Raw genomic sequence first — 23,996 nt, 5'->3', positions numbered from 1 at the left:
ACAGCTGGGGCCAGGTCTGGGTGCAGTAGGGTGGTGTTTCTGTGGGGGCAGGCAGCAGTGGGGTGGCTGCACCCAGGCCTTGGTGCCTTGCTGCAGGTGCTTTCCAGTCCCATCCAGGTTCTTGGAGCTGAGCTGTGGGGTGTGTGGTATGGGGATAAGAAGCCCCACATATCAAGGTAAGCACTTATTCTTGAATGAATGGCTGTTAATACGTGTATTGATAAGTTTACTCAGAGCTGCTACAGCTGATTGTGCTGAGGGCGGTTAAGAACCGTGTTTATGCAGCGTGTTGACTTTCTCATAATGGCATTTAGGCACACTTATCGCTAACGGGCCGCCGAGATTAGCACAGGATGAGTAAGTGCTGCATGGGCTGCCTGCAAAATGCTCAGCGTGCGGCAGCGTTGCTTCAGCCTGCCGTGGGAGCTCCCTGGCTGCTGGGCCTGGGTAGTGGCACTGCGTGGAGCCCGGTGGGAGGCTTGCAGGGGTGGGTTTGCACAGCCTGCAGCTCCCAGCTGGGGGTCCTGGGGGTCCCAAGCCTCCTGGGGGGTCCTGTGGGTCCCAAACCTCCCAGCTCTTGCTGCCTGCTTGCAGCCTGTGGTGGGGCTGGCTGAGGCTGGCAGGGAGGAATGTGGATGTTAGCGGGCACCTGTTTTGCTCCAGGGAGCGTGTTTATTTCAGAAGCACCGAGTGTTTGTCTTTCTGAAACAAAAGTGCTTCAAGACTGGGGGTCTGTGGAGGACTTCCAAAAAACTGGGCTAATTACAAATTGAAAGGAAATGGTATTGCAAAGAATCACAATGTCTATGAAGGCTAAATCTGAGTTTTCAGGCTGTCCCGTTAATGTTTTTTCCACGCTCCAGCAGATATCAAAGGCAGGCCTGTGGCGTTAAAAGCAACTCTGAAACTGTTCCCAGTTACACCTCTAAAATAAATACGTAAACGCGGCTGGCTGATGAGCGCTGCCAGCTCATCAGAACAAAATGTCAGAAAATGCCAGCAAGTTCCTGACCTTAATTCCAGCAGGCTTGCCTTCCTCCCCTTCCTGAACTTTTTGCTTCCTTCCCAATCATTGCAATTTAGATGCTAATCACCGGGCTTTATTAGGCAGAAAATGCATCTCATTGCTGTGCTGACCTGTGTGCACCGCTTAGCACTCCTTCCTCCTGGGACTGCGCAGGTGACTGGGGACAAGCTGACTCCCTGCTCAGCCCCACCGTGGTGTTCACGGATGCTTGGAATGCATTTTGGATGGATACTGAGCTTTGGGATGCTCCGTGCCAGCAGGGACTTGATGTTAGCAGTGTAATCTCTACTTATTAGGCTGTTTAATTGCAGGGCCGTGACCCTAAAAGAGTTTGTTGCCATAGGAATTTGTGGAAGGACATTAAAGCAAACTGCAGCGCTAACTCTGAGTTGGATCCTACCTTTCCTATCTGAATTCCTGCCGGAGATCCAATGTTCATTACAATTTATTGCTTAGAGCTGCAAAATCTGCCATCTGCCCGTTTCCTCGCATTGCCATGCTCCGTGACGTTTCTTGTTCCCACCCACCGCCAGCAGAATAACAAAAATATTTGCATATGGCCAAAAGCCCTTGTTCTTATCGCTCCCTGGAGGAGTGGCCTGCTGAGCACAAACAGGGCTCGGTGTGTTTTCCCAAAACTTGGGCACGGTGTGTTTTCCCAAATCTCTGCCACAGTACAGCCACGGAAGCAACGTGTGCGATGATGGCTATGGAGTAGGCGGCTGTAGGTATATCAGATTACTTGTTTCGAGAGGGCTAGCAGCAGGAAGAGGAGGGTTTTGTCCTCCCGGTGTGTGCTGAGCTGCTGCCAGTGCCAAGGTACAGGTGTTGTCCTGCAGCTGGGGACACGAAGCTCTCCGGAGAGGCTGCGGTGCCCGGAGCACACCGAGCGCCGCGGGTGGCTTCTGCTACAGGCTGCAAGCAGCCATGAGCGTGTCCTTCCGATGCAAAGGGTGCAGAGCCCGAGTAGCTTCGGGGGGACAGGAGCAGACACCGCCGGACAGGAGCAGGCCGATCGCTGCCGGCTCTCCTCCAGCCTCGCCGTGCCGGCGCTGCGCGGCGCTCCCCGGCTGCGCTTCGGGGCTTGCCCAGGAGGTGGCAGGGCAGCGCCAGCCGCTGCCAGCCGACACCCGGAGGGGGCCCCAGGGGACACACGGAGCTCCCGGGACCCCGGAGGGGCCCCACAGATCCCCCGGAGAGCCCCCAGCGAGGGGGATGCAGCACATCTCTTGTGCGCCTCCGCTGTGCTCTGGCACTTGTGAGGCTGTTCCCAGCAGTCCTTTGCTTTTTTTATATGTATAAAAACTAATGGTAGTCCTTCAAACTGTCCTTGTGGTTATTCCGGGCTTATACAGGCCATACTCCCCTCAACAGGTCTCCTTGGCCTCGGTGGCAGCCGTCTGCTCCCGCTCGTGTGGCACACGGGACCTTTGTCCCCGCCGCCCGCCGTGCCGGGAAGCGACTGCGCAAACAGGCGAACCGGTTGCACAGCTTACGTGCATAACTGCGGGGCTCGTAATGATTGATTTTGAAAGGGAGGAAGCAGGTTCCGGACTTGCAGGGCAAACAGGAGCGGAAGGCTGGTCCTCTGGCTGCTCCTTTGGGCAGCTCCCGTGCCTGCAGCCTTGGCGCGGGGGTGGCCGGCGTGGTGAGCACTTGGCAGGCGGTGGTGCGAGGGCAGGAGAGTTGGACATTGCCTCGTTTTCCCCAGATCATGGTTACGTTGCAGACTTATCAGGAGCGTGGAACTGGGTGAAATGTCACGGGTATCCTCAACTAACTCCCTGGGAGCGCTGCCCAGGGCTGCAGGCAGCTCACAAGTCATGTTTGGAGTGGCAGCAGGCAGGGACTGGGGACAGGCTGGCTGCAGGAAGAGCTGCTGCCCCTCCAGGCTGTGTTCCACATACTGCATCTGCTGACACGAGAGGTCCAAAGGCTCTAGAGGAACCCAGAGCATCGAATGCCACAGAACAGCCCCAGTCTCAGTACTGTCCAGCCACCACCTTCTGCCTGTCCCAGCCGTCTCTGATCCCCTGCCCCTTCCAGAACTAAGGAGTGAATGTTTTCAGGAGCCTAGGGCTTGCTGGCTGCTTGCCTCCTGTGGGAAATCATCCCTCGGTTGGCTTGTCCGAGTGCTGACAGCTCTGGGCGATCCCACCTGAGCCCAGCGCAGGCATTCCTGTGGGCACCGCTGAGCGCAGCCCTTCCTTATCTCCTGGCGTACCTGGCCGTGCCGGGAGCGCCGTCCCAGCCTCTGGGGCTGGTGATGGTGGAAAGTTCACCCAGGGAGCCCGAGCAAAACTGGTTGTCAGATGTGGCTCAAACAGCACACCCTGGGTTGGCTGTCAATGATGTCTGAAGCTCAAGAAAAGTTTCAGTGTGCTGATTCAGTCTGAAAAATCGATAGCCCTGAACCTGCTCTCCAGGGGAGGGTGAAGAGCCTGCACTGCAGTCACTCAGAAACCCAAGGCACGTGTAGGGCCGTGCGGGCAGAGAGAGGGAAGGGCTCCTGTGGGGCACGGGGGTGTCCTGTGCAGGGGGGATGTGGGTGCCTGGTGTCCTGGGTGCCACCTCCAGTGCTCAGGAGGGACCAGCCCGAGCCCTGCAGCCATGTGTTGATGAGCCTCCGGGCTGTTAAAGCACCCGGGGACTGGGCCCTGCCTGGGGGAGCACCCCACACACGATACAAGGGGTGAAACACCCCAGCTTGCAGCCAGCACTGCGCAAGTGAGCCCCTGTACGGGTGGAAAGCAACGCTGCGGGGTTAGCCAGGTGGGGAGCCAGTTCACAACTTTTCAGGGCTTTTATAGGGCATGGTGTGCCCAGGTCACAACGGCTGGCCTTTCACAAAATAGAAGACCGAGATTTTTCCTTTCTAGCCTGCTTGATTTCCGTGGTGTCTGACGTTGGTGTACCTGGATACGAAGCCGCTCATCCCTTTTACCTCCCCTCAGCATCCCAGGGCTCAGCTCCCAGCCCGAGGGGTCAGAGCATGCCACGGCTCTATCCCCTCGATCCCACCAAGCCCCAGCGCCTCTTTAACCACTCGCCGGCCTTTCTCCCCTTTTTTTATTCCCCTATTTCCTTTTCCACCCTCCCCGGCGCCGGGCTGCAGAGCCGGGGCCGCGCACTAGATGTCAGCGGTGACTTCCCCAGCGCCCCTTTTGGCTGATTTTTTTTTTTTTTCTTGGGGAAATTTTTTTTTTTCCCAGCCCCTCCTTCCTTCCTTCCTTCCCTCCCTCCCTCCCCGGGGCAACGCGGGGCCCTCCGGGCGCCCCCCGTGCCCGCTCCCCCCCGCGCTGCGCGGCGGCGCGTCCCCGCCCCGGGGCCGGCGGGCGGCGAGGGGCGGAGGGTGCGCGGCGGCGGGGCCGGGCGCGCCGCAGGGCAGCGGGGCCGCCATGCCCGCCAAGTCCAAGTACAACCTGGTGGACGACCGGCACGACCTCCGCATCCCCCTGCACAACGAGGACGCCTTCCAGCACGGCATCTGCTTCGAGGCCAAGGTGGGCAGCGGGCGCGCGCCCCCCGGTGGGTTTTCCACCGCCCCCCTCCCCTCCTCCAGCGCCTTTTGCGCGGTTCTTCTGCGCCTTCCCCCCGGGGTCCCATCCCTCCGTGGTGCCCCAGCTGCGATCCGGGAGTTGGGTGAGTCCTTCCACCCCGTCCCGAATGGTGGTGGAGGTGGCAGGAGCGGGGTCGCCCCGCTGCTTTGCCGAGGAGCCCTCCTCAGCCTCCCCGCAGCATCACCTGGGGACGCGGCCCCGGGGCGCTGGGCACCGCGGGCATCCTCCGGCACGGGCACCCCTGGGGCGCCATGGAGGGGCGGCTGGGGTGCAGCAGGACAGCTCTTCCCCCAGCTCTCCAAGGCGAGGAACTCGCCGTGTGAGCGGACGGAGGAGCCCCCTGCCATTTGCGGTGAGCTGGGAGAGGTCAGGGCCGCCCGCCCGAAGTCAGGGCTTGCTGTTTCTCCGTACAAATATAAACCATTCTTGCCTGCGGGTTTGGCAGGAAGCCCTGCGTTGTTCTTTTCTGCTGGGACCTCTCGGGCTCTTACTGCGTTTGGGCTGTGGCATCCCACAGCGGGGTGCTCGCGACCTCTGAGCAGCGCGAGGAGCAGCCGAGCTTCTGTCCGCGTTGGGCAGGTAGCTGGGGGTAGGCAGGGGGGCAGCAAGCCACAAAATTCAGGAAGCAAAAGCGTAAAATCTGGCCTCCCTTTGCTATTCATGGGGGATAGGGTTGTCACGATGACGAGATACTCCAAGTGGGGTCGACTTGGATAAACGCTGGTGTAAGAGCTCCTATAAAAGAGCGGCAGGGAGGCGGGCATCTCTCGTACGCCGTTGCCCTCGGAGCAGAGGTGCTGGCAGGGGAAGGACCACGGCTCTGGCACCCCGTTCCGTGCAGTGGCCTGCTGGCATGCCCGCGTCCTGCTGGAGGGTGCGGGAGCTGTGCTGTTCCCCCTCTCCTCCTCGAGGCTGGGGGGGTTTGTCTGCGGAGGCCGTTGCCTGTCCCGCGGTGGGCACCGCGCTGCGGGGAGCATGGCAGAGGAGTTGTTTATGGAGCAAACTTAAAACCTGCTTTGTGACCGTTCCTGGGAATGGCTGCTCCAATTCCAGGAGTGAAGGGATGCAAAGTGGGTTATCGGAGCTGGGTGCTGTTGTACTGCCAGCACCTGCTGCACAGCGGCACCCTTCCTCAGTCCCTTTCCCTGGGTGCTCTGCCCCTTCCCTGCCCGCCTGGGGCGGGAACGGGAGCTTGGGGGGAGCAGTGGGGCACGGCTTCGTTGCCCCCAGCATGCTCACATCTCATCTCTCCTCCGTGCTGCTGGTGTGGCGGTGGCACCGGGGTGGTGCGTGAGCCTTTGTTAGCGCCTCTTTCTTTTATTGTGTCCTGTGGCACGCGTTCCTGCCAAGCACGAGCCGTGTGAGCCCTGCTCCTGAATTTGTGTGTTTCTCCAGCAGCTCCTGATGCCAGATGCAGGATGCAGATGGCTTAGGCAATTACTCTATCCTTTTATTAGATTGGTGGAGATTAATTAAATGCTTACACTCCTTTAGTTCCTTTTATCCCCAAGAATCCCGAGCGCTTAAACCCACACGGCTCTTGTCTGAGCGAGGCACGGAGTGCACGGCGAGGCGGCAAAATGAGAAACGCAGGTTTAGAGCAGAGCTTTGTGGGAGCACAGAAAGAAGAAAAACCCTTGAAAGAAGAAAAACCCCTTGTGTCCTGTCCCCAAACAGCCTCTGGCAGAATTACACGGGTGTTGGTAGGCTGGAGCAGCCCAGGCAGCAAGCGCTGCACCTTCCTCCTCTGCCTCTTCTTCCTCCTTTTCCTGGTACCTGGTGTTGGTCCTCTACCCGCCCGCTGCCACCTTTGTCCTGGCAGTGGTCACCGCTGTCGGGTTTTGGCCTTTCCCAAGCACACAGGGTGATGAAAAGCAAGCAGTGCTGTCGAAGGCGACGCCGTCAGGAGAGGGGCTTGCGCTGCGCTGCACGCCAGAGCCGCTCGCAGCCATATGCTCTGGCACGGGGACACCACGTCGGAGCGCAGCGTCCTCTGAGGATTATCTTAATCCGTTTGCTGGAGATAAACCCCATGGTTGGAAAATCCTGCTCCATCTCCTTAGGGATGGTAATGTGCTTCACACTTTGTGAGCTGTTTTTGCTGGCCACCTCTCTTGGCACCGAAAGCCTCCGTGTCTCTGAAGTGCCTCGACCGGGCCAGTGGGAATCGGAGGAGCTGGCTCCGAGGGAAGGCAGGCTTCAATTTCTGCCCATTGTGGTCTGAATTGTTGAATAAAATCAAAAGGCAGGCCTCTGGAGTGTGCTGAGGCATTCGGATGAAAGAGCTGTGAGCTGCAGCGTGTCGCAGGGGAGCTGGCATGAATTCCCACTTGTGCAATGGTTTCCTGTTTAAATAAATGGGTATTTATAGAGTAAAGACACCTTCTGTCCTCCTCCACCTCTCTGCCAGGCGTGGCTGCTCGACTTGGGGCAGGGAGGAGGGGACGCGAGCTTGCTCTTTATGTTCCCAAAGTCACGGTGCTGCGGAACAAAACCTGAAGGCAGCTCGGGTGTAGCTCTGCCATACCCATTATTTGCAAGCAGTTTTGATCCTTTGGTCCCGCACTCATTGATCTGTTGGCAGTGCCCTAATGTACGCGGTCCCCCAGGAGAGGGGAGATGTGATGTGCGCAGCACTCTTGGCAGGCAGGGTTTTTGGGGTTTGGATGGGCTTTTGTGGTTTTTTTCCCTACCCTTAAGGGATCTTGGCAACCAAGCATTTTCTATCGCGTTTGTCAGTACTTTTTCTCCACTTTTGTGCGTGGGAAACTGAGAACGAACTGAGCATCTGCTGCTGTCTATGTTTGGAGACAGGACACGGAGGAGACTTCACTGGGATCCAGTACGTCCCCTCCCGTGAATCCTGCCAGCTCCCAGCAGACGGGGCGGCTCGCCTGCCCGTCCCCTCGCGGGGCTGCGATGGTGGCAGTGCCCGCTGGCTGCGGAGGGGACCTGAAGCGAGCCGAGCCGCAGGCATCTCCCACCTGGGCCAGCCCCTTGCCCTGCTGCAGGCTCCCCTCGCAGGCGTTTCTCGTCCCCTGGCCGGGTTTGCTGGCACCAGGCAGTGCTGGAAGAGGGCAGCAGGTTGCTCGAAGCTCCGCACCTCTAGCTGGCTGCGAGAGGCTTGGCAGCTGCGCCCGGGGGCTGTTTCTGCTGGCAGCTCTCGAGCAGCGAGCTCGGCGAGGTCTGCTCAGCCAGGAGCGGAGCTGCGGAGTGATGGAGCCCGGGACTGCTCGCTGCGGGCTATAAATAACCTTCCCGAGTGCCACACGGCCTCTCTGCAGCAGGGACGTGTTTTCTGCCGTGCTGGTGAAGTCGTTTCATGGGCTGCTCGGCGGGTGAGGAGCCCTGGGGGGCTTTTGGCTCCTGCTGCCTGGTGGCCTTGGGCTGCGTGGCTCTGGCACCTTGCACCCAGGGCCAGCCCCGTCCCCGTGTCCCCATGTCACAGGGAGCTGGCACATGACTGCCTGGGCTGGGACGCCGAGGCTTTTCCATGGAAGGCAGCTGGCACGCTGACTTTTCCCTTCCTCCTGAGTAAGCCTCCCCACAGCCGGGGCAGGGCAGAGCGCGGGGGGCTCACCTGCCTCCTCCCGGGCCGCTCGGGGAAGCCGCGGTGCTGGGATCACCGCCACGCGTTTCCCTCTTCGCACCGTGCTGGGTTCTGGGGTGCGCTCCCCCAGTTCGGCCCTGGCCCTGGCTGCAGCCTCAGCTCTTCCCCGGGGTGCTGTAGCACGGCGGTGGGAAGGGAAGGGGTGAAGCTGGAAAGCGCTGCCCTGCTTTCTGTGGGACTTGAGGAATGCAGGCAGGATTTTGGGGTGAGCACCCTGGGGATGATGCCCGCTCTGCCCCGCTGCCTGCCCGCGGCTCCTCGCTCCGGCGGCTCTTCCCCCGTGTCTCGGGGCGGCTTTCGGGGCTGGCGAGCCGCCAGGCAGCATGCCCGGGCTTCCCTGGCCGCCGGGGATGATTCAGCCCTGACCTTTGCACGGGGTCTGGCTGGCGGGGAGGCGACGTGCCTCGCTTCGCGGCTCCTCTCCAGCAAGGCTTCCCCGGCCCCGCGGACAAGGCTCAGGAGGTGTCCCTGGAAAAGCACCTCAAGGAAACTCGTCGCTGCTGGGGCAGAAGAGTATTAAACAACCTCAAGGAGCGGGGGGGAAAGAAAAGCTCAATGGGCTGTGCAAGCGTTGCACTGGCAAAATGCGTCTCTTGGTTTTCTGGGGGGCGAGGAGGCTGCGTGGGGCTGCCTCCGCTCTGGAGGCTCAGCCTCGTCCCCGTCTCGTTCCCACAGCCCGTGGCAGGACGAGGCTCGGGGCCGTGAGTAGGAGGCTGGAGGAGAGCGGGGCCGGAGCAGCCGTCGGGGCGCTTATCGCATGCAAGAGGCTGATAAGCACGGCGGTTCTCACGCCAGCCCCGCTCCTTCGTGGGGAGGAGCTGGCTGGAGGCTGACCTCCACGTCTGCATTTTTTGGGGGATGCTCACCGCCCTGTGAAGGGTTGTTCCTCTGCAGGGCACTTCCCGCTTGTGGTTTCTGTCCTCAGCGCTGAAATAGCCCAGGGCCTTGGTCCATCTGCTGGATTTTGTGAAATGTGCCAAAAAAAAAAAAAAATATTAAAAATACCCACTTCCAGAGGAGGGGGAGAGGTGGATGTTTTGGGGCTGAGCACAGTGTCTGTGTGAAGCAAGGTGAGGCTGATGGGGTTGAGGCAGATGGCAGCAGGATGCTCTGGTACCCGGGTTTGGGGCAGAGGTGCATCCTGCGGGGTACCAGGCACGGCGTAGCTGTCTGGTGGCCATCTCGTGCTGCTTTCCAGACTTTGTATTAAAATAAATAAAAGGGGAAAAAAAAAAAAAAAGGAAAGTGATTGGTGGAATAGATGCCTCTTAGACCTGAATCTTGAAGTAGGAAGGCTCCATGTAGGGTGTGTGATTGCAAACTGGCAGGGACTGCTGCCTTTGTGGTTGGGCTTCAGCCGCTGCCGTTCCGAAGGTGCCTGCTGCCTCTGCCCGGGCTGCGGCGCGGGGCTTAATTCCCATTGCATAAGGCTTTCCTGCACCGCCGCGGCACATGATGGCCAAGCCAGCTGTTTGATGGTTATTTTTATATCCGCTCTCTTTGTGTCCTCACAGCACTGGCTGCCTGGTCCCGTCGGTGCTGGGGGCTGTGGCCATCACCTGCATCCTCCCGTGGGAGCAGGATCAGTGCAGGGCTCTGTGCGGGTGCTCAGCTCAGCCAGCGGGGCTTGTTCTGCTCCAGCGTGCCCAGGATAGGATGTAAGGGGTCGTAATTAACAGGGAAGGGCTGTAATTAACAGGGAAGGGCCTGTCGCAGGGCAGGCTGCCCCAGCTATCGCAGGGGTGTTCCCGTATCCCGTCTGTCGCAGGTGACTCGGTGCAGCTGGGGGGATTTTGGGTTACCCCCGTGGGCTTTGATGCCAGCGGGGGCAAGTGAGTGCTGCTGGGCTGCTCGCTGAAGCTGTGCTCCTTTACCAGGGCTGAAGCCTTGTGGCTGTGTGTGCTGCCGTGGCTCTGTGTTTCATGCCCTGAACTACCATCGCCCTCCCCAAAAAGCGTTGGTTGCAGGTCAGGAGATGTTTGAAAGCCTCCTCGCCCCCTTGGTGCGTGATGCCTGCTTAGGGAGGAGTGGTGCTGGTTCGGGGGGGCACCAGGCTCCAGCTGGGCTTTGCACAGCTCGCGCTTTTCCTTCTTGATTTATTAAAGAGATCGATCTGGCTCTTTCTGGCAAGCAGGAATACCATAAAGAGCAAACAGTGGTGCAGACCATCTCGCTTCCCTTCATATGGTGGGAAGCCCGAGCTGCGCTGCACCCCACAGGCTGCTGCACCACCTGCAAAGGACTACCCCGCTTGAGTCATTGGAGTTGTGGCAGGGTTTTCTTACAAGAAAGCAACTCTGTTCATCTGCCAGGCAGAAAGGATGCTCGCGTGGGGACTTGTCTTGCTCCTAGGGACAGGCAGGTGGGGCAATGCCCGGTCCCTGTGCCTGCACGCTGTGGTCCCCCGCTCAGGATCACCGCACCCTGTGCCACCCCAGCTTTTGCTCTGTTCCTTCTCCCAGTGACCCATCTTCCCGAGCTGCCCCCAGGGCCCGGTTCCCATCTGCTCAGTGGAGTTTCGAGGTCCTGCTGCAACGGGGTCGGCGTTACCAGCCCGGGACATGCAAAGGGCGCCTGGGTGCGGGCGGGAGGCAGGGCTGGGGAGCACCGGGGGGCCTCTGGGTGTGGGGGGAGGCGAGGAGGCTGCTTGCCGTGCTCCGAGCAGCGGCCCCTAACCTGCTCTTTCTCTCCCCGCAGTACATAGGCAGCCTGGATGTGCCGCGGCCCAACAGCAGGGTGGAGATCGTGACGGCCATGCGGCGGATCAGGGTGAGTGCCGCGGGGGTGCCCCTCTGCGCCCCTTCCCCGGGGTCGTCCCTAACTCTGCAGCTCCCTCCATCAAAACATCCGTGTACCAAGTGTCACGCTGCCACCCCGCAGCATCCCCGGCACCTGGGGTACCCAGGATGTCCCGCGTGCCCCGGCTGCACGCATCAGCTGCCCGAAAACGCGGGTGGTGTGCGGGCAGGTTCGCTCCTGGCTGACGGCCCCGTGCGAATTTAAAGCCCCGAGTGCGGAGAAACCGGCAGCACGTGGGCGAGCTGCGGGGCTCGCTCGGCGGCGAGCAGGTCAGGGGATGTCAGCTGGCTATGAAATCATCCGACTTCCCGAAATAGGCACGGGCAGGGTGCTTGGCGCTCCGGCCACATAATGCCTGGCCGGCAGCCACCAGAGCAGCTCTTCCTCCGCTCCCCTGCCTGCCGCGTGCGGCCGGGAAGCCTCCAGCCTCCCCCCGGGGCCCGGCGGTGGTGTTTGGGTTTGTTTGTTTGTTTCTTTGTTCGCTCCAAAATTTCAGCACGGAGAGAGCTCGTGGGCTTCTCTCAACAGCTTTCCTGCACGCTGCCCTCGGCAGTGCTTAATGTCGTGGCCTGGGGGCGAGGTTTTTGGGTCTTTTATGTATTTTTAATTTTTTAGATTTGCTCACCTTGGTTGCAGGCTGGGGTTGGGATCTGTTATGCCATGGAGAGCTCTCTGAAGTCTGTAGGCGGCTGTTTCCTCCTCGTCCCCCGGGACCCCTGTTGTTCTGGGAAGAGACGTTTGGGGTAAGGCTGCTTTAAAAAAAAAAAAAGTCTCTGGCCCCAAAATCGCACAGCTCCACATCAGGGCGAGAGGACTGGCACAGCTTTGGGAGCTTAAATAAACCCAAATGTTTAAAAGCAAAACCAAACAAAGCAGTCCTCATGGACCGATGGAAGCAGACTTAAGCCCGGCCTAGACAATTCGTAGCTGAAGCTGTGAGCGGATGCAAATTAGGGTAAAATAATGATTTCTTCAGACAAACGATGTGTTTGAAACATGTGCTCGAGCTGCCTTGGTCCGGGGTAACGCGGGACAGATGCAAGTTGTTAAAGGATGCGAGTCTGCAGATGTGGCCTGCCAGAGGGACTCCGAATTTATTTCTGGCTTTGGGGTGCTGCTTGCGAAAAGGGTGCCAGGAGGGGTGGCGTGATGGGGGGTCACGTATACGGGGCCCTTCGTGCCCTGGTGGGGCTGCGGGGGCACAGGCTGGGTGCCGGGGCTGGTGTCGGCTCGGCTGGAGGTCGGGGAAGTTCCCCAGGGGAGCTGGGAGCACAGCACTCCCTACCCATTGGCATGGGGAAAACGGGCAAAGAAAAAGCGTGTTTAGGCACAGACAGGGAGCAAGAGGAGAACTTGACGTGCGAGCTCTAGCAGTTCTGTGCATCGCGTTCAGAGCAGCTGCTGACCCTGGATTTTATGCAGCTTTTGATGCGGTGCCTGTTTTAGGGCAAACGTGGGGTCTCCCTGCTTGTTCTCGCTGCTGGTGAAGGAGCAGCCTTTGGGCTACCCCCCCGCTGGGTTTTGGCTCAATGTACCAAAGGATAAAAATGTGCATGGAGGCACCCTGCCTGGCAGCAGGGGTCCTGGGGAGGGGGGGAACAACCCGGGAGGTGATGGAGGATGGGGTTGGACTGCAGCATCCCGCTTGGACGGAGCCCTGACCCGGGGAGCAGGGCAGGAGGCGCATAGCAGGCATTGCTGGCATTCCTGCGCTGCCTGCCGCCCGCCCGCTCCCCCGCAGCACAGCACGCCTCCGCCGGAGGTCTCTTTCTTGGGTCTGGAGCCAGAGAGGCTTTTCCCTTTCTCCTCCTCGCCTCGCAGAGGGTGACCCAGTCCAGGTCGCTGCGCGCTCGGAAGAGCCGGGCTGGGCGTACCTCCCAAACGCTCCCTGCCTCTGCAGCCGGGAGGGATCCATCCCTTAGTCTCCTTAGGTTGTCGGTGGGCACCTGAACCTCAGAAGGTCCCAAATTCAACGGTAATTAAACACTGGTTAGAGCTGCAGCCAGCCTGCCCCGAACGGAGCTGCTGAGCTGGAGGGATTCAGAAAGGAGCTGCTGCCAGCGAGGGGCTTACTGCGCCGACGTGCCGCGTCTTCCCAACCCCAGGCGCTCTCAGCTGCTGAAGAGTTGAGTTTAAAATGCCTGAACTGGCTGCTAGACATCCTTTTATTTTCTTCTTTTCCCAGAATGCTTGAGCGCTGCGGTCGGGCCCTAAATGGCAGCCCTAGCTGTATGTTTTCTCGTGGTGTTATGATGTAAATACATGCAAAATGCAAAATCCTCCTCGTGCTGCTGGCACCTCTCCAGCGCAGCCCGTGTTACCTGGCCGGGGCTTGGCGCAGTCCTTCTGGAGGGTTTCGAGTCCTCCTTTTTGCTGCTCGGATTGCCGAACGTGGCCTTAAGCCAGGTTGAAATCCTATATAGTCACTGTTCTAAATGCTGCTTACGTGGAGGTCTCCTGCAAGCCTGTTTCTGGGAAGTGTCCAGCAGAGGTTTGCAGGCTCAGAACCACGAGGCATTTCAGGCACTTTAATGCCTGGCTCCTCCAGACCTCCTACTCCGTCAGGTACATCTGATTTTGTGGGACTTTTGCTACTTCGCATAGCTGAGCTTTTTTTTTTTTTTTTTAAAGCAAATTGGCAAAATTTCTGAATTTTAAGAAGCCTGTTGAAAGCCGAATTTTGCCTCCTCCGACAGCCACGTGCACAGTTGGTGTGAAAATGGGTGCGCTTGGACGGTTATTTGCATAGAACACGTGGTGTCATCTGGCGCACATTTAATTAAAACCTTTGAGATATACCTGTTTGCACCGCAGAGGGTGTTTAAAAGTGTTAGGCCATTTATGTCTTGCTTGAGGAGAGAGAAAAAAGGAAGGCAAACAACACAGCCCGTGTGGTTTGTGCAGGGGAACGGAGCAGGGTTTGAAAGCAATCTGCCGAGGGTGGGTGGTGCGTGGCGGCGGGCTGGGGGCGCGCCTGGAGGGGGCGAGGAAGGCAGCTGGCTCCTTGCAAACAGCGCTGGGTGCAGGGCGAGCTAATGGCTTCACGTCATCATCCAGGACGGACGGGATTGCCTTCCATCTGGGAGGAACCGGTGGGGTATTTGTCATAATTTCAATTGCTCTTTCGGCATCCTGACAATCAGAGCAAAAAGGGCAAAGGTTTCCAGGCGGGTTTATTGCTCTGCCAGCGCTGCTTAACTTCATAACGAAATAACCTCCCGTCTGTGTCAGACCTTGCACCGGTGTCGGCGCTGGCCACGTACCTGTGTGATGACTGGTGTGGGTGCCATTACGCGCTTGTGCTTCTCTGCTCATCCCCAAGGGCCCGGGACTGTTTGAATTATCAGTTATCAGTTCCCTGCTGCATCGCCCAGCGGTGCGGAGCCGCCGCCTGGCGCAAACCTGGGTGGGAATGCCCTGGGGCAGAGCAGGGCTCGCTCCTGGGGAGCGCACAGAGCCTTCGCCCACCCTTACGGCAGGCGGTAGCTGCAGCTTGCTGGCTATACCAGGTCCCAGCTTCTTCACTGCTAGAACTAATTCCCGGTGGGTTTGGCTTCATGCAACGGGGAGGCTTGTTCTGGGTGGTTCCGTGCACCAAACGGCCAAGGAGGGGACAGCGGCATCAGAATCCAGCCCACAAACGTGGCACGGAGGGGCTGGGGCAGTGCAGGAGCATCCAACCGAGATCGTGCCTTCCCGGGCTGCAGCGAAATCCTCTGTTTATGAGAGGAAAACCCCGAGTTATGGCCCACAGCTGGCAGCGAGCACGGATGCAGCGAGTGCTGCTGTCCCTCCGGGTTTCCTATTCAGTCCCTCGGAGCCTGCCCCCGGCTGCAGTCTCTAAGGGTAAATTGTTCCGTGGCTGTTCTGAGCAAGGGCATGTGAAAAACTCACGGGTCTTTCTGTGGTTTGGGCGCACCCAAGCTCGCCTTCCGGCTGTTTGATCTGTGTTTGCCCACAGCCAAGGAGCTGGCAGCTGGACGGGGCTCTGCCCAGGGCCCTGCTCTTAGGACAAGCTAAACAGAGTGACTTTGGGTCAGCCCCTGGGACTTGAGCCTGGGAAACGTGCTGTGTATTCTCGTTGCTTTCTTCTGAACCCTTTCCCATTGCTTCGTGGAAGTTTGTGATGAAATAGGTGATCCTATGTCAGGATGTGATGTATCACTACGGATTTCCACAGCGCTGTGCTTTGAGATAATTTCACCTTTCTATTTTGCCACACATTCCCTTTTTCATGTGCCTAGGATCGCGCCGAGTCCATTGCAGCAGCATGACAGAGGATGCTCAGGTCACATCCTCCCTGCTGGGTGCCACCGCTCAGTGTCTGGACCTTTTTCAGCTTTCTGCATCTTGTGCATGCAGCTTCTGTTCCTTTTTCCTTTGGGAAGCCGCCTGGCCATTGCCATATAAATCCAGCTGAAACGAATAGCTACCAAGTTCCTGCACGCTTGACCTGGATATCAAATACACCGCTCTCTCCCAGACCTGCATAAAGATCAGCACTGCGCTCCCGCTGCCGTGGGGCTTGCTGAAAGAACAGTGGCATTCTGTCAAATTTCTATCGTTGCTTCATTTTGGGATCTAGCAGTTAGTGGATGGCATCCCCTTAGGCCAGGCTCTACTATTGTTTCAGATAACGTTTGTCAAATTGCTTGCAGGGGGGAAACTTGAAATATATTCTGTAAATCTCTCAGCCAGCCTGATGCCTTTGCGTGGTACACTTCTAATTTTATTGGGACAGTTTAGGATCTCATTTTGCAAAGGACTGTTGCTGCGGTGCGTTGTGCTGCAGTCCTTGTGGTTGGTGTGAAGTCCCACATTGGCTGTTTTCTAACGAAAAGCTTGAAACCTTTGTCAACTTGCAGGAATTTTTTTCCAGGATCTGAGCCTATAACTCTTTACCAAACCCTCTGTAGGGCATTATTCAGACCTGCTGATTTCAAAATGTAGACTTTAGTGAATAATTTTTAATACCTGTGTTAGCTCTTGCTGAAAGAGGAGCCAGGAAACAAACGTGTGATATGAATAACTGCCTCTTTTCTCCAGCTGCAGCCCAGGAACGTTGCTGCATACCGTCAGCATCTAACGAGACCCAGAGGGCCGCCTTGTTTCTGGTGCGCTAAGCATTCAGTGCTGTTGCTCATCCATTCTTTATTAATTGTCTGAATTTCATAATTGCTGATTTAGTTACGTTATTGCCAGCTTGCCTTCTTTGGGTTTGCCATTGCTGTTCCGCCCGGCCGCTCTCGGCTGCTTTCCGCGCCGCGTTGCTCAAGCTTTTCACGCAGTGTGGGTGAGCGTCTCTTTGGCGTGCAGTGAAACGGGTGAGTGAATGAAGCCTGGCTGCGTTTCGCAAGCCAGGCTGTAAACCTCGCCGTGTTCGGCTTCTGCTCGCCCTCAGCCGCATGGGTACGTGCGTTGTGTCACCCCGTTTCCTCACCAAGGTGGAATTAGGGTGAAGCCTGGGGTGGGCACACTCCCCGGCGGTGCCAGCCCTGCGGCCCCATGGTTGCTTTGGGGCAACGCCTCCCTTAGCGTTGATCTCGAGCACGGAGAATGTTTTTCTCTCCTGAAAGTACCCGCCAGGCATTTTCTGGCTCTCTCAGTATCTGTGCAGCCCGGGCTGGGTGCAGGACTGCCGGCCAGCCCCGGCCTCGGGAGCGACGTCCCATGGGGTGCTCGGTGCCCCTCGCCCTCCTGGTGGCCCTGCCCCGTGGGATCTTCTCCCTGCTTGGAGGAGCTGATGGGTAGCTAATTAAAAATACCGCAAATTCCAGCCAGATATGGGGTTTCCAAAGAATGTGCTGCCGCTGCTTATATTAGCAAGAGCTGATAAATAGCTGCATACGTGCGGCTCATCGCTGGTGTCTGCGGGGCAGCCTGGTTGCTGCTGCCCCCGCGGAGGTCTCCGAATGGGAGTTCTGCAACGGGGGACTGAGAAGCAGCTGTTATCCATAAGAACCTTATCCCCTTGACCGTGTGTTTGGTATTGATTTAACTTTTATCCGTCCTGATTTCTCCAAGTTCCCTGTGAAGTGCTCGGGGTGAGGGCGGCTGCTGCGCGTGCCCCAGCGCGTTAGCTCAGCTAATGGAACTCGGAGGCAGAAAGGAAGGGGATCGAGGCAGCTGTATGGTGGGAAATAGCAAAGCGAGCAGACGGAATTTATTGTGGAATAGTCAGTGTTATTGGAGCACATATTTTTTGTGATAAATGGGCGTGCTGCTGTGATCTGGGCTTATTTCAAAGCACCGAGCCTAGCTCTGCTCTGCCGCTCTCGCAGCGTGGGTATTTTTAGACCGATTCCCATTTATACCCGTCAGGACGCATGGCCGTCACAGACAGTTACCAAAATTAAAGCTGAAATTGGATGGGAATATCGGCCCTGACCTTGTCAGCACAAACCACGACGACAGCTATTTCGGATGCACGCGCACCTCGGAGCTGCGCTTTTCCATATGCACAAACGCAGCCTCTGCTGACCTGCGGAGGAGCTTTATGAAGCAGCGTTAAGCCCAAGAACCAGCCTCCAGCGCTTCGTTTCTCCCTTTCCAAATCCCCGTGCCCCTCGGTGGATTGATAGCCACTGGCAGAACCTGACAGGGGCCGGGCAGGATGTTTTCGGCCCCGGTTCTGGCACCGTCGGAGGGAGGGCTTCCTGGCGCGCCTGCGCGTCGCCGGTGTCCGTGCGCACGGGGAGGACGCGGTGCTCGGCCCAGAGCTCTCTCCCGGCCCCGGGGGACCAGCAGGGACCTGCCTCTGCCTGCCTGAGCAATCTGCTCGGCGTCGTCCCGCCGGGGCTGGGCTCGCTGCAGGAGGCTGCCTGCTGTGGAAGGGACCCAGCGGGAGAGGGGGGCGCGGGCAGCGGTGCAGAGAACGGGCTGGTGATCGGCAACCTGCGCCTGCACCCCTTGCCAGGTGCGTGCGTCTTGTCTACGTGTGAGCTCTCCCAAACCTTTGGCCTAAGACTTGGCTCATGGGACACGTGGGCATGCTGCAGCACCACGCTGCATGCTTTGGTGTGATGCAGCCCTGCCCAGGGCTGGAAATCATCCGTGCACCTTCTCCCATTAACGGCACCAGCACCGAGGGACCTTCCTTGCACTTTGTTGCTCTTTTCCTGCAGATATCGTTCTTGCTCTTTGTTTTCCCAGCAACGGGCCAGGTCTGTCTCAGGTTCCCCTTCCAGGGGGCAGCTGCTGGGGCTCATCAGAGCTGGGATCTTGGTGCCATTTCCTTGTGTGGGTCAGGAAAATACAGCCCCAGTACTGCTGTTAGCATCCCAGCAAGGTGCCTCCAGGGTCCCCTCTGGGTTACGCCACACATTTCTGGCAAGTATTGTCATTTCTTGTGTTTTCGGTGCCAGAAATGGCCGGGTACGTAGCTTTCCTCTGGAGCTGTTAATTCTTGGGTTTCTGGAGCTGCGGAGCCTTGATTAAGCTCGCCCTCAGCTGTCACTTGGGAACAAGTTAATTCTTCACGAGCAGGTCATTACTGCTGCTCCTCCCAAGGGCTGGGGAAGGCTTCACAAGGCTGCTGCTTGCTTCTCTGTCCTTCCATACTCCAAGCTGATGGTGGGTTGAAGCCTAGCTTGTGCTGTACCAGCTGGGATGGGGACAGCCCGCTGCACCTGGTGAGCTTCCATTGAGGAACCTCACGTTTATTTGCATTCTGCTAGCGCTGACGTGTAGCGTTCCCAGTAGTCTGTCCCTTCCTGATGGAGAATGCTGGTGGGCAGACTGGAGTCTGTACCCGCTGAGGTTTACGTTTTGGACTGAAATGAGGGCATCTCTGTTCAGGCTAATCTTTTTCAGGTGCTTGCGAACGTGGGGGGATGCCGAACCCAGAGAGGCACCGTCTCCCTCCGTCAGCACCTCACCTGCCCAACAGAGCCTGCAGCGCATGGTTAAAAGTTTCCCCACACTTGTACCGTGTAGGAGCCGTGAGACAGGGGCAGATAACGCGTTTCTAAGGATGTGGAGGGTTTTTTTTGTGCTTTTCACACATACCCATCGCGCTCGAGGCTCGTACATAATTTTACTCCAAACTGACAAGGTTACATGCGCTCCCTATTAAGTAACATATGTTGCTCTGCTCTCAAGAAAGGGCAACTCTAATACTCTGCCAGTAGAAATGTGTTGTGCAATGATGCATACACCAGCTGGCATTATTTTCCATCTAAGAGCATGCCTTTGAAGTTATTTAAATAGCCAGCTCTGCATAAAAGACAGATGTTGAAAATAGACTCCCACTAACCTGTGGTCAGTGCTGAGACTCTTGTGCTCTGCTGTTTAGAAATGTTTCTTTTCTAATTGAGAAGATAAAAATGTTTTGTGTTTTTTTTTTCCTCTGTGTGTGTGGAATGTAAAATTAAAGGGTAGTCTTTATTCACTTGCTTCACGGCTGCTTGGAGTTTACAAGTCATCTAATAAATTTTTTTCCACTAGTGAGACATCCTTAGTTTTTTGTCTTGAATACATTAAAAAATAAAAAGCACATCTCAAAAGTCCGTTTTCAAGCCTTGAGCATTTTAGCAGAGTTGTTAACCGGAGCTTGGAGCTGTGCAGGCCCAGGAAGAGAAGCATTTTTCTATTTCTCGTTCCCATTTCTGGGCATTTCCCTGAAGTTGTTTATTGCAGTTGTGCATCTTCTGGGATCGTCACACTGCTATAGCCAAGGATTAATATAATTAATATAAGCCTGAAATATTATTAAGGATGTTTCAAAATCTAAAATTGTCCCCAAGAGGGGTAAAACACCTGGGTTGAAGGCCCAAAAGCCTTTACACCATCTGGTTATTTGTAAGAAAGACGGTGACAGGCAAAGGGGATGGTGGGGGAAGCTGTGCAGACCCTCTTTCTTCCTTCCTTGCTGCCAGGCTGGGCGATGATTTCTGTGTCTCTTCTTCAGGAAACAGCAGGCTGGGCTTCATCTCTGCAAACTGGAGACATCTGTAGCCGAGCCTATCCTCCTGGTTCCCCCAGCGGAGGGAAATGTGGGTTTTCTCCCGAAGCAGCTGCTCCGGCACCGTTGGCGGGATGGGTTTTGCTTTCCCCACGTTTCCCTGCGGGTCAGTCCTTCGGCCCCGGGCGAGGTGGGTGTGCGGAGGCACGGGGCAGGTGGCCGTCAGGCTGAGAAATCCGCCGGGCTTTGGTGCACGTGGGGCCGTGCTCGCTCTCGGCGAGGAGCTCGTTAGCGCTGGGAGATCTTATCGCGCGCTTGGGGATGCAGGATGTGACTCCCAGCGAGAGCTGCTCTGGCGTTGGCCCAGCATCCCTGGAAACGTGCGGCTTGTTGTCTTCTCCTCCGGATCAACGCTGGCTGATCCCTCTGCAGGCTGGAATAGAATAACAAATTGCTGATTTGAGCAGTGGCACCGTGAGCCGGGAGGTCTGAGCAAGCCCTGCGCGGTTTTGAGTTCATCCCTTACAGCCTCTGTGGCCCAAACCTCGCTCACAGAAACTGCACAAACCCGGCCCTGCCCCTGACCCTGCCCGTAGCTACTGCTCGGGGTGAAACCCGCTCGGTTTGCTGAATTACAGCCTTGTGAGGGAGGCAGAACAAATTGCACGCTGTGGCTGTGAGCAGGGGTGAAGCAGCTCACACATGACGATGTTCCTACTTGTTCTGCAGAGCAGCGAGTGCTCCAGCTCGGCGTGCCCTGCTGCTCCCTTCTCCTGCTGCCCTCCCTCCCTCCCTCGCAGCCCCTGTTTGTGCCAGCTCGGGGTCCCTTCCCCAGGGTCACCCGCAGCCTGTGTGCGTTTTGGGGCACGCTGCAGGATAAGGTGGGCCAAGGGCAGGTCCAGCTGTGCAGCACCCGCAATTGCGGCGTGCACCGAGCCAGCCGGACCTGCCACCGCTCTGCTCAGCAGTTTCGGGTGGGGAGATGTCGGCTCTGCCCTTCTGATCCATCCCTGGCATCCCCCCCCCGTGAGACCACCTGCACCTTGGCAGGACAGGCGTGCATCTGAGAGCAGGCGCGGCTGAGCTGCTGCCTTGTTGAATTCTCTTCCTTGCTGAGCTGTTATTAAATTTCAGTCAGTGCTTCACCAGGGAACCCAAGCGGGCACGAGTTCATTAGTGCTTTGCTGGTTGGAGCTGGGCTTGGGTGCAAGGGAGATTATCCCAAAGAGCGCCTGTGCTCGTTGGTGCACCCTTGCTAACGAGCTGGGGCTGGTGCGGGACGTGGGGTAGCTCTAAGTGTGTGGCTCAGGCTTGCAAGGGAGCTTGGCTCTCCTCTAGGCATCGGGATAAAGGGCGAGATTTATGAGAGCGCTCAGCAAATCTGGCCGCTCGGTCCTCCTGAGCGCTCGCTTTCTTTGCTGCCTTCAGTTCCTGCTGGAGTTCTGCCTTCGGCACGCGGGGATTTGGCTTCGGCACGGCACGGGCGGGTGAGGGATGAGCCCGGGCAGTGCCCCTGGCCTGCAGCCACGGGTAGGGCCAGGCGTGTGGGAGCGTCTGCCGGGCGCTCTGTATCCCCTGCGTCCCGTATAACCTGTGCTGGGGTTTGGTAACCTCTCTGCTAAGCGCCCTGCGCTGTCTGCGCAGCTTTACAGGGGCTGGTACTCACCGAAGCCCAGGCTAAAAATAATCCCTCTAACCACGAGGTGTTTTTTGGGCTGCTATCTCTCTGAGCCAAGGTTAATTAGCACTCAGGGTCACCCGGAATATAAATCCCCTGGCTCCAGCAGCTGGGTGCCGATGGTCAGTGAGCAGCAGGACCAGTACAGCAGGCGGCAGCGCCGGGGGCGTGGAGCCGTGCTCGGTGCCGTGGAGCATCCAGCCTGCGGCGCCGGAGGAGAAATGGCACGCGGGGCTTTGGAGAGGGTTGGGTTGCCTGCTGCTGAGTGCTCGGGCTGGAGCCCACCTTTTTGGGGCTAAATCGGGTTGGTGGGGTTTCAGATGCACCGCTGCGATCTTGGCACTGGTCCTTAGCAGTAGCGGGGGCTCCTTTTTGACCAGATCTGAAGGCAGCCCCCTCCACCAGGTACGCAGGGAACAAGCCCTGCAGGCAGCTCGTGGATGGGGGATTTTGGGGCTGGCTGTCGCCACGGCAGGAGCCTGAGCTCCGCTTCTTGCAGCCCACCACCGTGGCTCCGGAGCACGTGGGCTTGCCCAGGCTGCCCGGCGCGTGCAGGGAGAGGCAGAGCTGCGTCACCCCGCCGGGCGGTTTTCTGAGTCATCGGTATCACTCATCCCCGCCAGCCGCTTCCAAATGGCTTTGAGGAATTGTATTCTCAGGTCTTTTGTCGTTAAATCGCAGGTCGGGGCCAGCAGCTTTCCCTGCCTGCTGGCTCTGGCTGCCGGAGCTAATGCATCACGCGGCGCTGGAAATGGCACGGAGCCTCGCGTGGGCACGGGGCAGGGCTGTGCATCGGGGCGCCTGGCTGGTGCTCCCCGTGCGGGCTAAGGAGGGGATTAATTAAATCCCTCTTCTTCACGTAGAGGCCGTGGGACTGCTGTGCCGGGAGGGGGCTGTCCCCTGTGTGTGGGGACTGGCATGCTGGGGATGTGGTGTCAGTGGTGGAGCGGTTCTGTGGGTCCTCAGAAATCCCACAGGGATGGAGGTGGGGGCAAGGGGAGGAAAAAGGGGGTTCACGAGCACAGTTTCCATGCTCACAGCGCAGAGCTGTGGATGCTCGGTGCCTCTCGGGCTCAGCTGGCCACGTGCCTGCTGTCCCCAGGGCCACGAGCGTGTGCATGGACCCACTGCTGGGGGTCCCCCACCCCACAAAACGCCGTGGTTTTACCCCAAAAGCACAGCTCCTGCAGAGGACGGTTGCAGTGCAGGAGTTTGCCCAGCCAAAACGAGCGCCTGAGCTGTTCCCCCCCCCCTGCCCACCCTCTCGCTGCTTGTAGGGCTGTGCGTGCAGGAGGGGCTGGATTTAGGGGAGTCGTGGTCTCTCCCCGGGGCTGGGCCGGAGCTTTGTGTTTAGTCACTGATCTTTGGCAGTTCCTGAGTTTTATTTCCCATCCAGTGACTTCTAACTGGAGTGGGTAATCGCATTATGCCGTCTCCCCCGGCGAGGCTCACAGAGCCCTCAGGAATCCTCTGTTTCCGTGCCGAGCCCCCCACACCCCCACTGATTCCTCCTCCCAGAGCTCCCCAGTGGCCACAAACCAGCACAGCAAACCCGTGGGGCCGGGGAATCGCCCCTCTGCAGGGGGATGTGGCCCTGTGGAGGTGCAGGGGGAGCAAAGCCCTGTCCCGTTGAGGGGACACGTTGCTTCGAGCGGGCTCCTCTGGGCGCTGGGCAGGAGGAAAGGATGCGGGTCTGGGGAGGCACGGGGCCGTAGGGAAGCCTTTCCGTCCCGTCGGAGCATCCTCAGGACTAACTCAGGCCTCTCTGTGCAGTATGAGTTCAAAGCCAAGAACATCAAGAAGAAGAAGGTGAGCCTCGTCGTGTCGGTGGACGGCGTGAAGGTCATCCTGAAGAAGAAGAAGAAGGTAGGCGGCCCCGGAGCGGGGCACCTCGGGGTGGCAGGGACCCGCGGGGCGTGCAGCAGCATGGTCGGGAAGGTTGGCCTTGAGTTCCCGGGGGCGGGGAGGCCCCTCGCAGTGCTGCCATGGCTTTGGGCAGGGTGCAGTCCATGGGGTTTTTGGCTGCAGGCAGGGGAGGTCATCAGCTGGGGCTGGAGAGCAGCAGAGCCACGGCAAGCAGCGTCCCAGCACCCCCTCGGCCTCATTCTCGATCTCGAGGGCAGCATCTGACGTACTCATTTTCAGCTTCTTCCCTTGCAGAAAAAAGAATGGGCCTGGGATGAGAACAAAATGCTCGTCATGCACGATCCCATCTACAGGTAAGGCTGAGCCCCGTGTCCGGCAGCGGCCGCTCGCAGATCCCTGCCCTGCGGGGAGGAGGGGGGCCGCTCACGCAGAAAAGCCTCCTCCTTCCCCCCGAGCTCCCCAGGACAGCCAGTAAGCCCTTTTTAATGATCCCAATTAGAGCAATAATTAGTGCTGGGAGGGAGCAGGCGCCCGAGCCGAGAGGCCACCTCTCC

General features: G+C 58.2%; 1 protein-coding gene and 1 long non-coding RNA gene across 7 annotated transcripts in view; both read left to right on the top strand.

Moving 5' to 3' along the window:
- Positions 1-25: 25 nt before the first annotated feature.
- The window catches only part of NOS1AP (nitric oxide synthase 1 adaptor protein), a 36,451-nt gene continuing 12,480 nt past the window's right edge, over positions 26-23,996 (top strand). The window contains exons 1-4 of one of the 6 annotated variants that reach the window (XM_083845671.1): positions 26-176; positions 10,895-10,966; positions 23,350-23,442; positions 23,722-23,795. In XM_083845671.1, coding sequence (XP_083701797.1) covers positions 10,952-10,966; positions 23,350-23,442; positions 23,722-23,795 — 182 coding nt within the window. In that variant the 5' untranslated portion in view covers positions 26-176; positions 10,895-10,951. Of the gene's footprint in view, positions 177-4,328; positions 4,531-10,894; positions 10,967-21,346; positions 21,386-23,349; positions 23,443-23,721; positions 23,796-23,996 lie in introns of those variants that run through there. The other 5 variants (XM_083845672.1, XM_083845669.1, XM_083845673.1 and 2 more) reach the window with 5 other exon arrangements.
- Positions 10,976-21,167, top strand: LOC310903073. Its single transcript, XR_014587258.1, has 2 exons — positions 10,976-20,088; positions 20,226-21,167. It is a non-coding gene; the product is annotated as an uncharacterized lncRNA (long non-coding RNA).

Source organism: Anser anser, assembly GCF_964211835.1.
Source record: "Anser anser genome assembly, chromosome: 8".
Taxonomy (NCBI): Eukaryota; Metazoa; Chordata; class Aves; order Anseriformes; family Anatidae; genus Anser; species Anser anser.
This window is presented reverse-complemented; position numbering and strand designations above follow the sequence as displayed.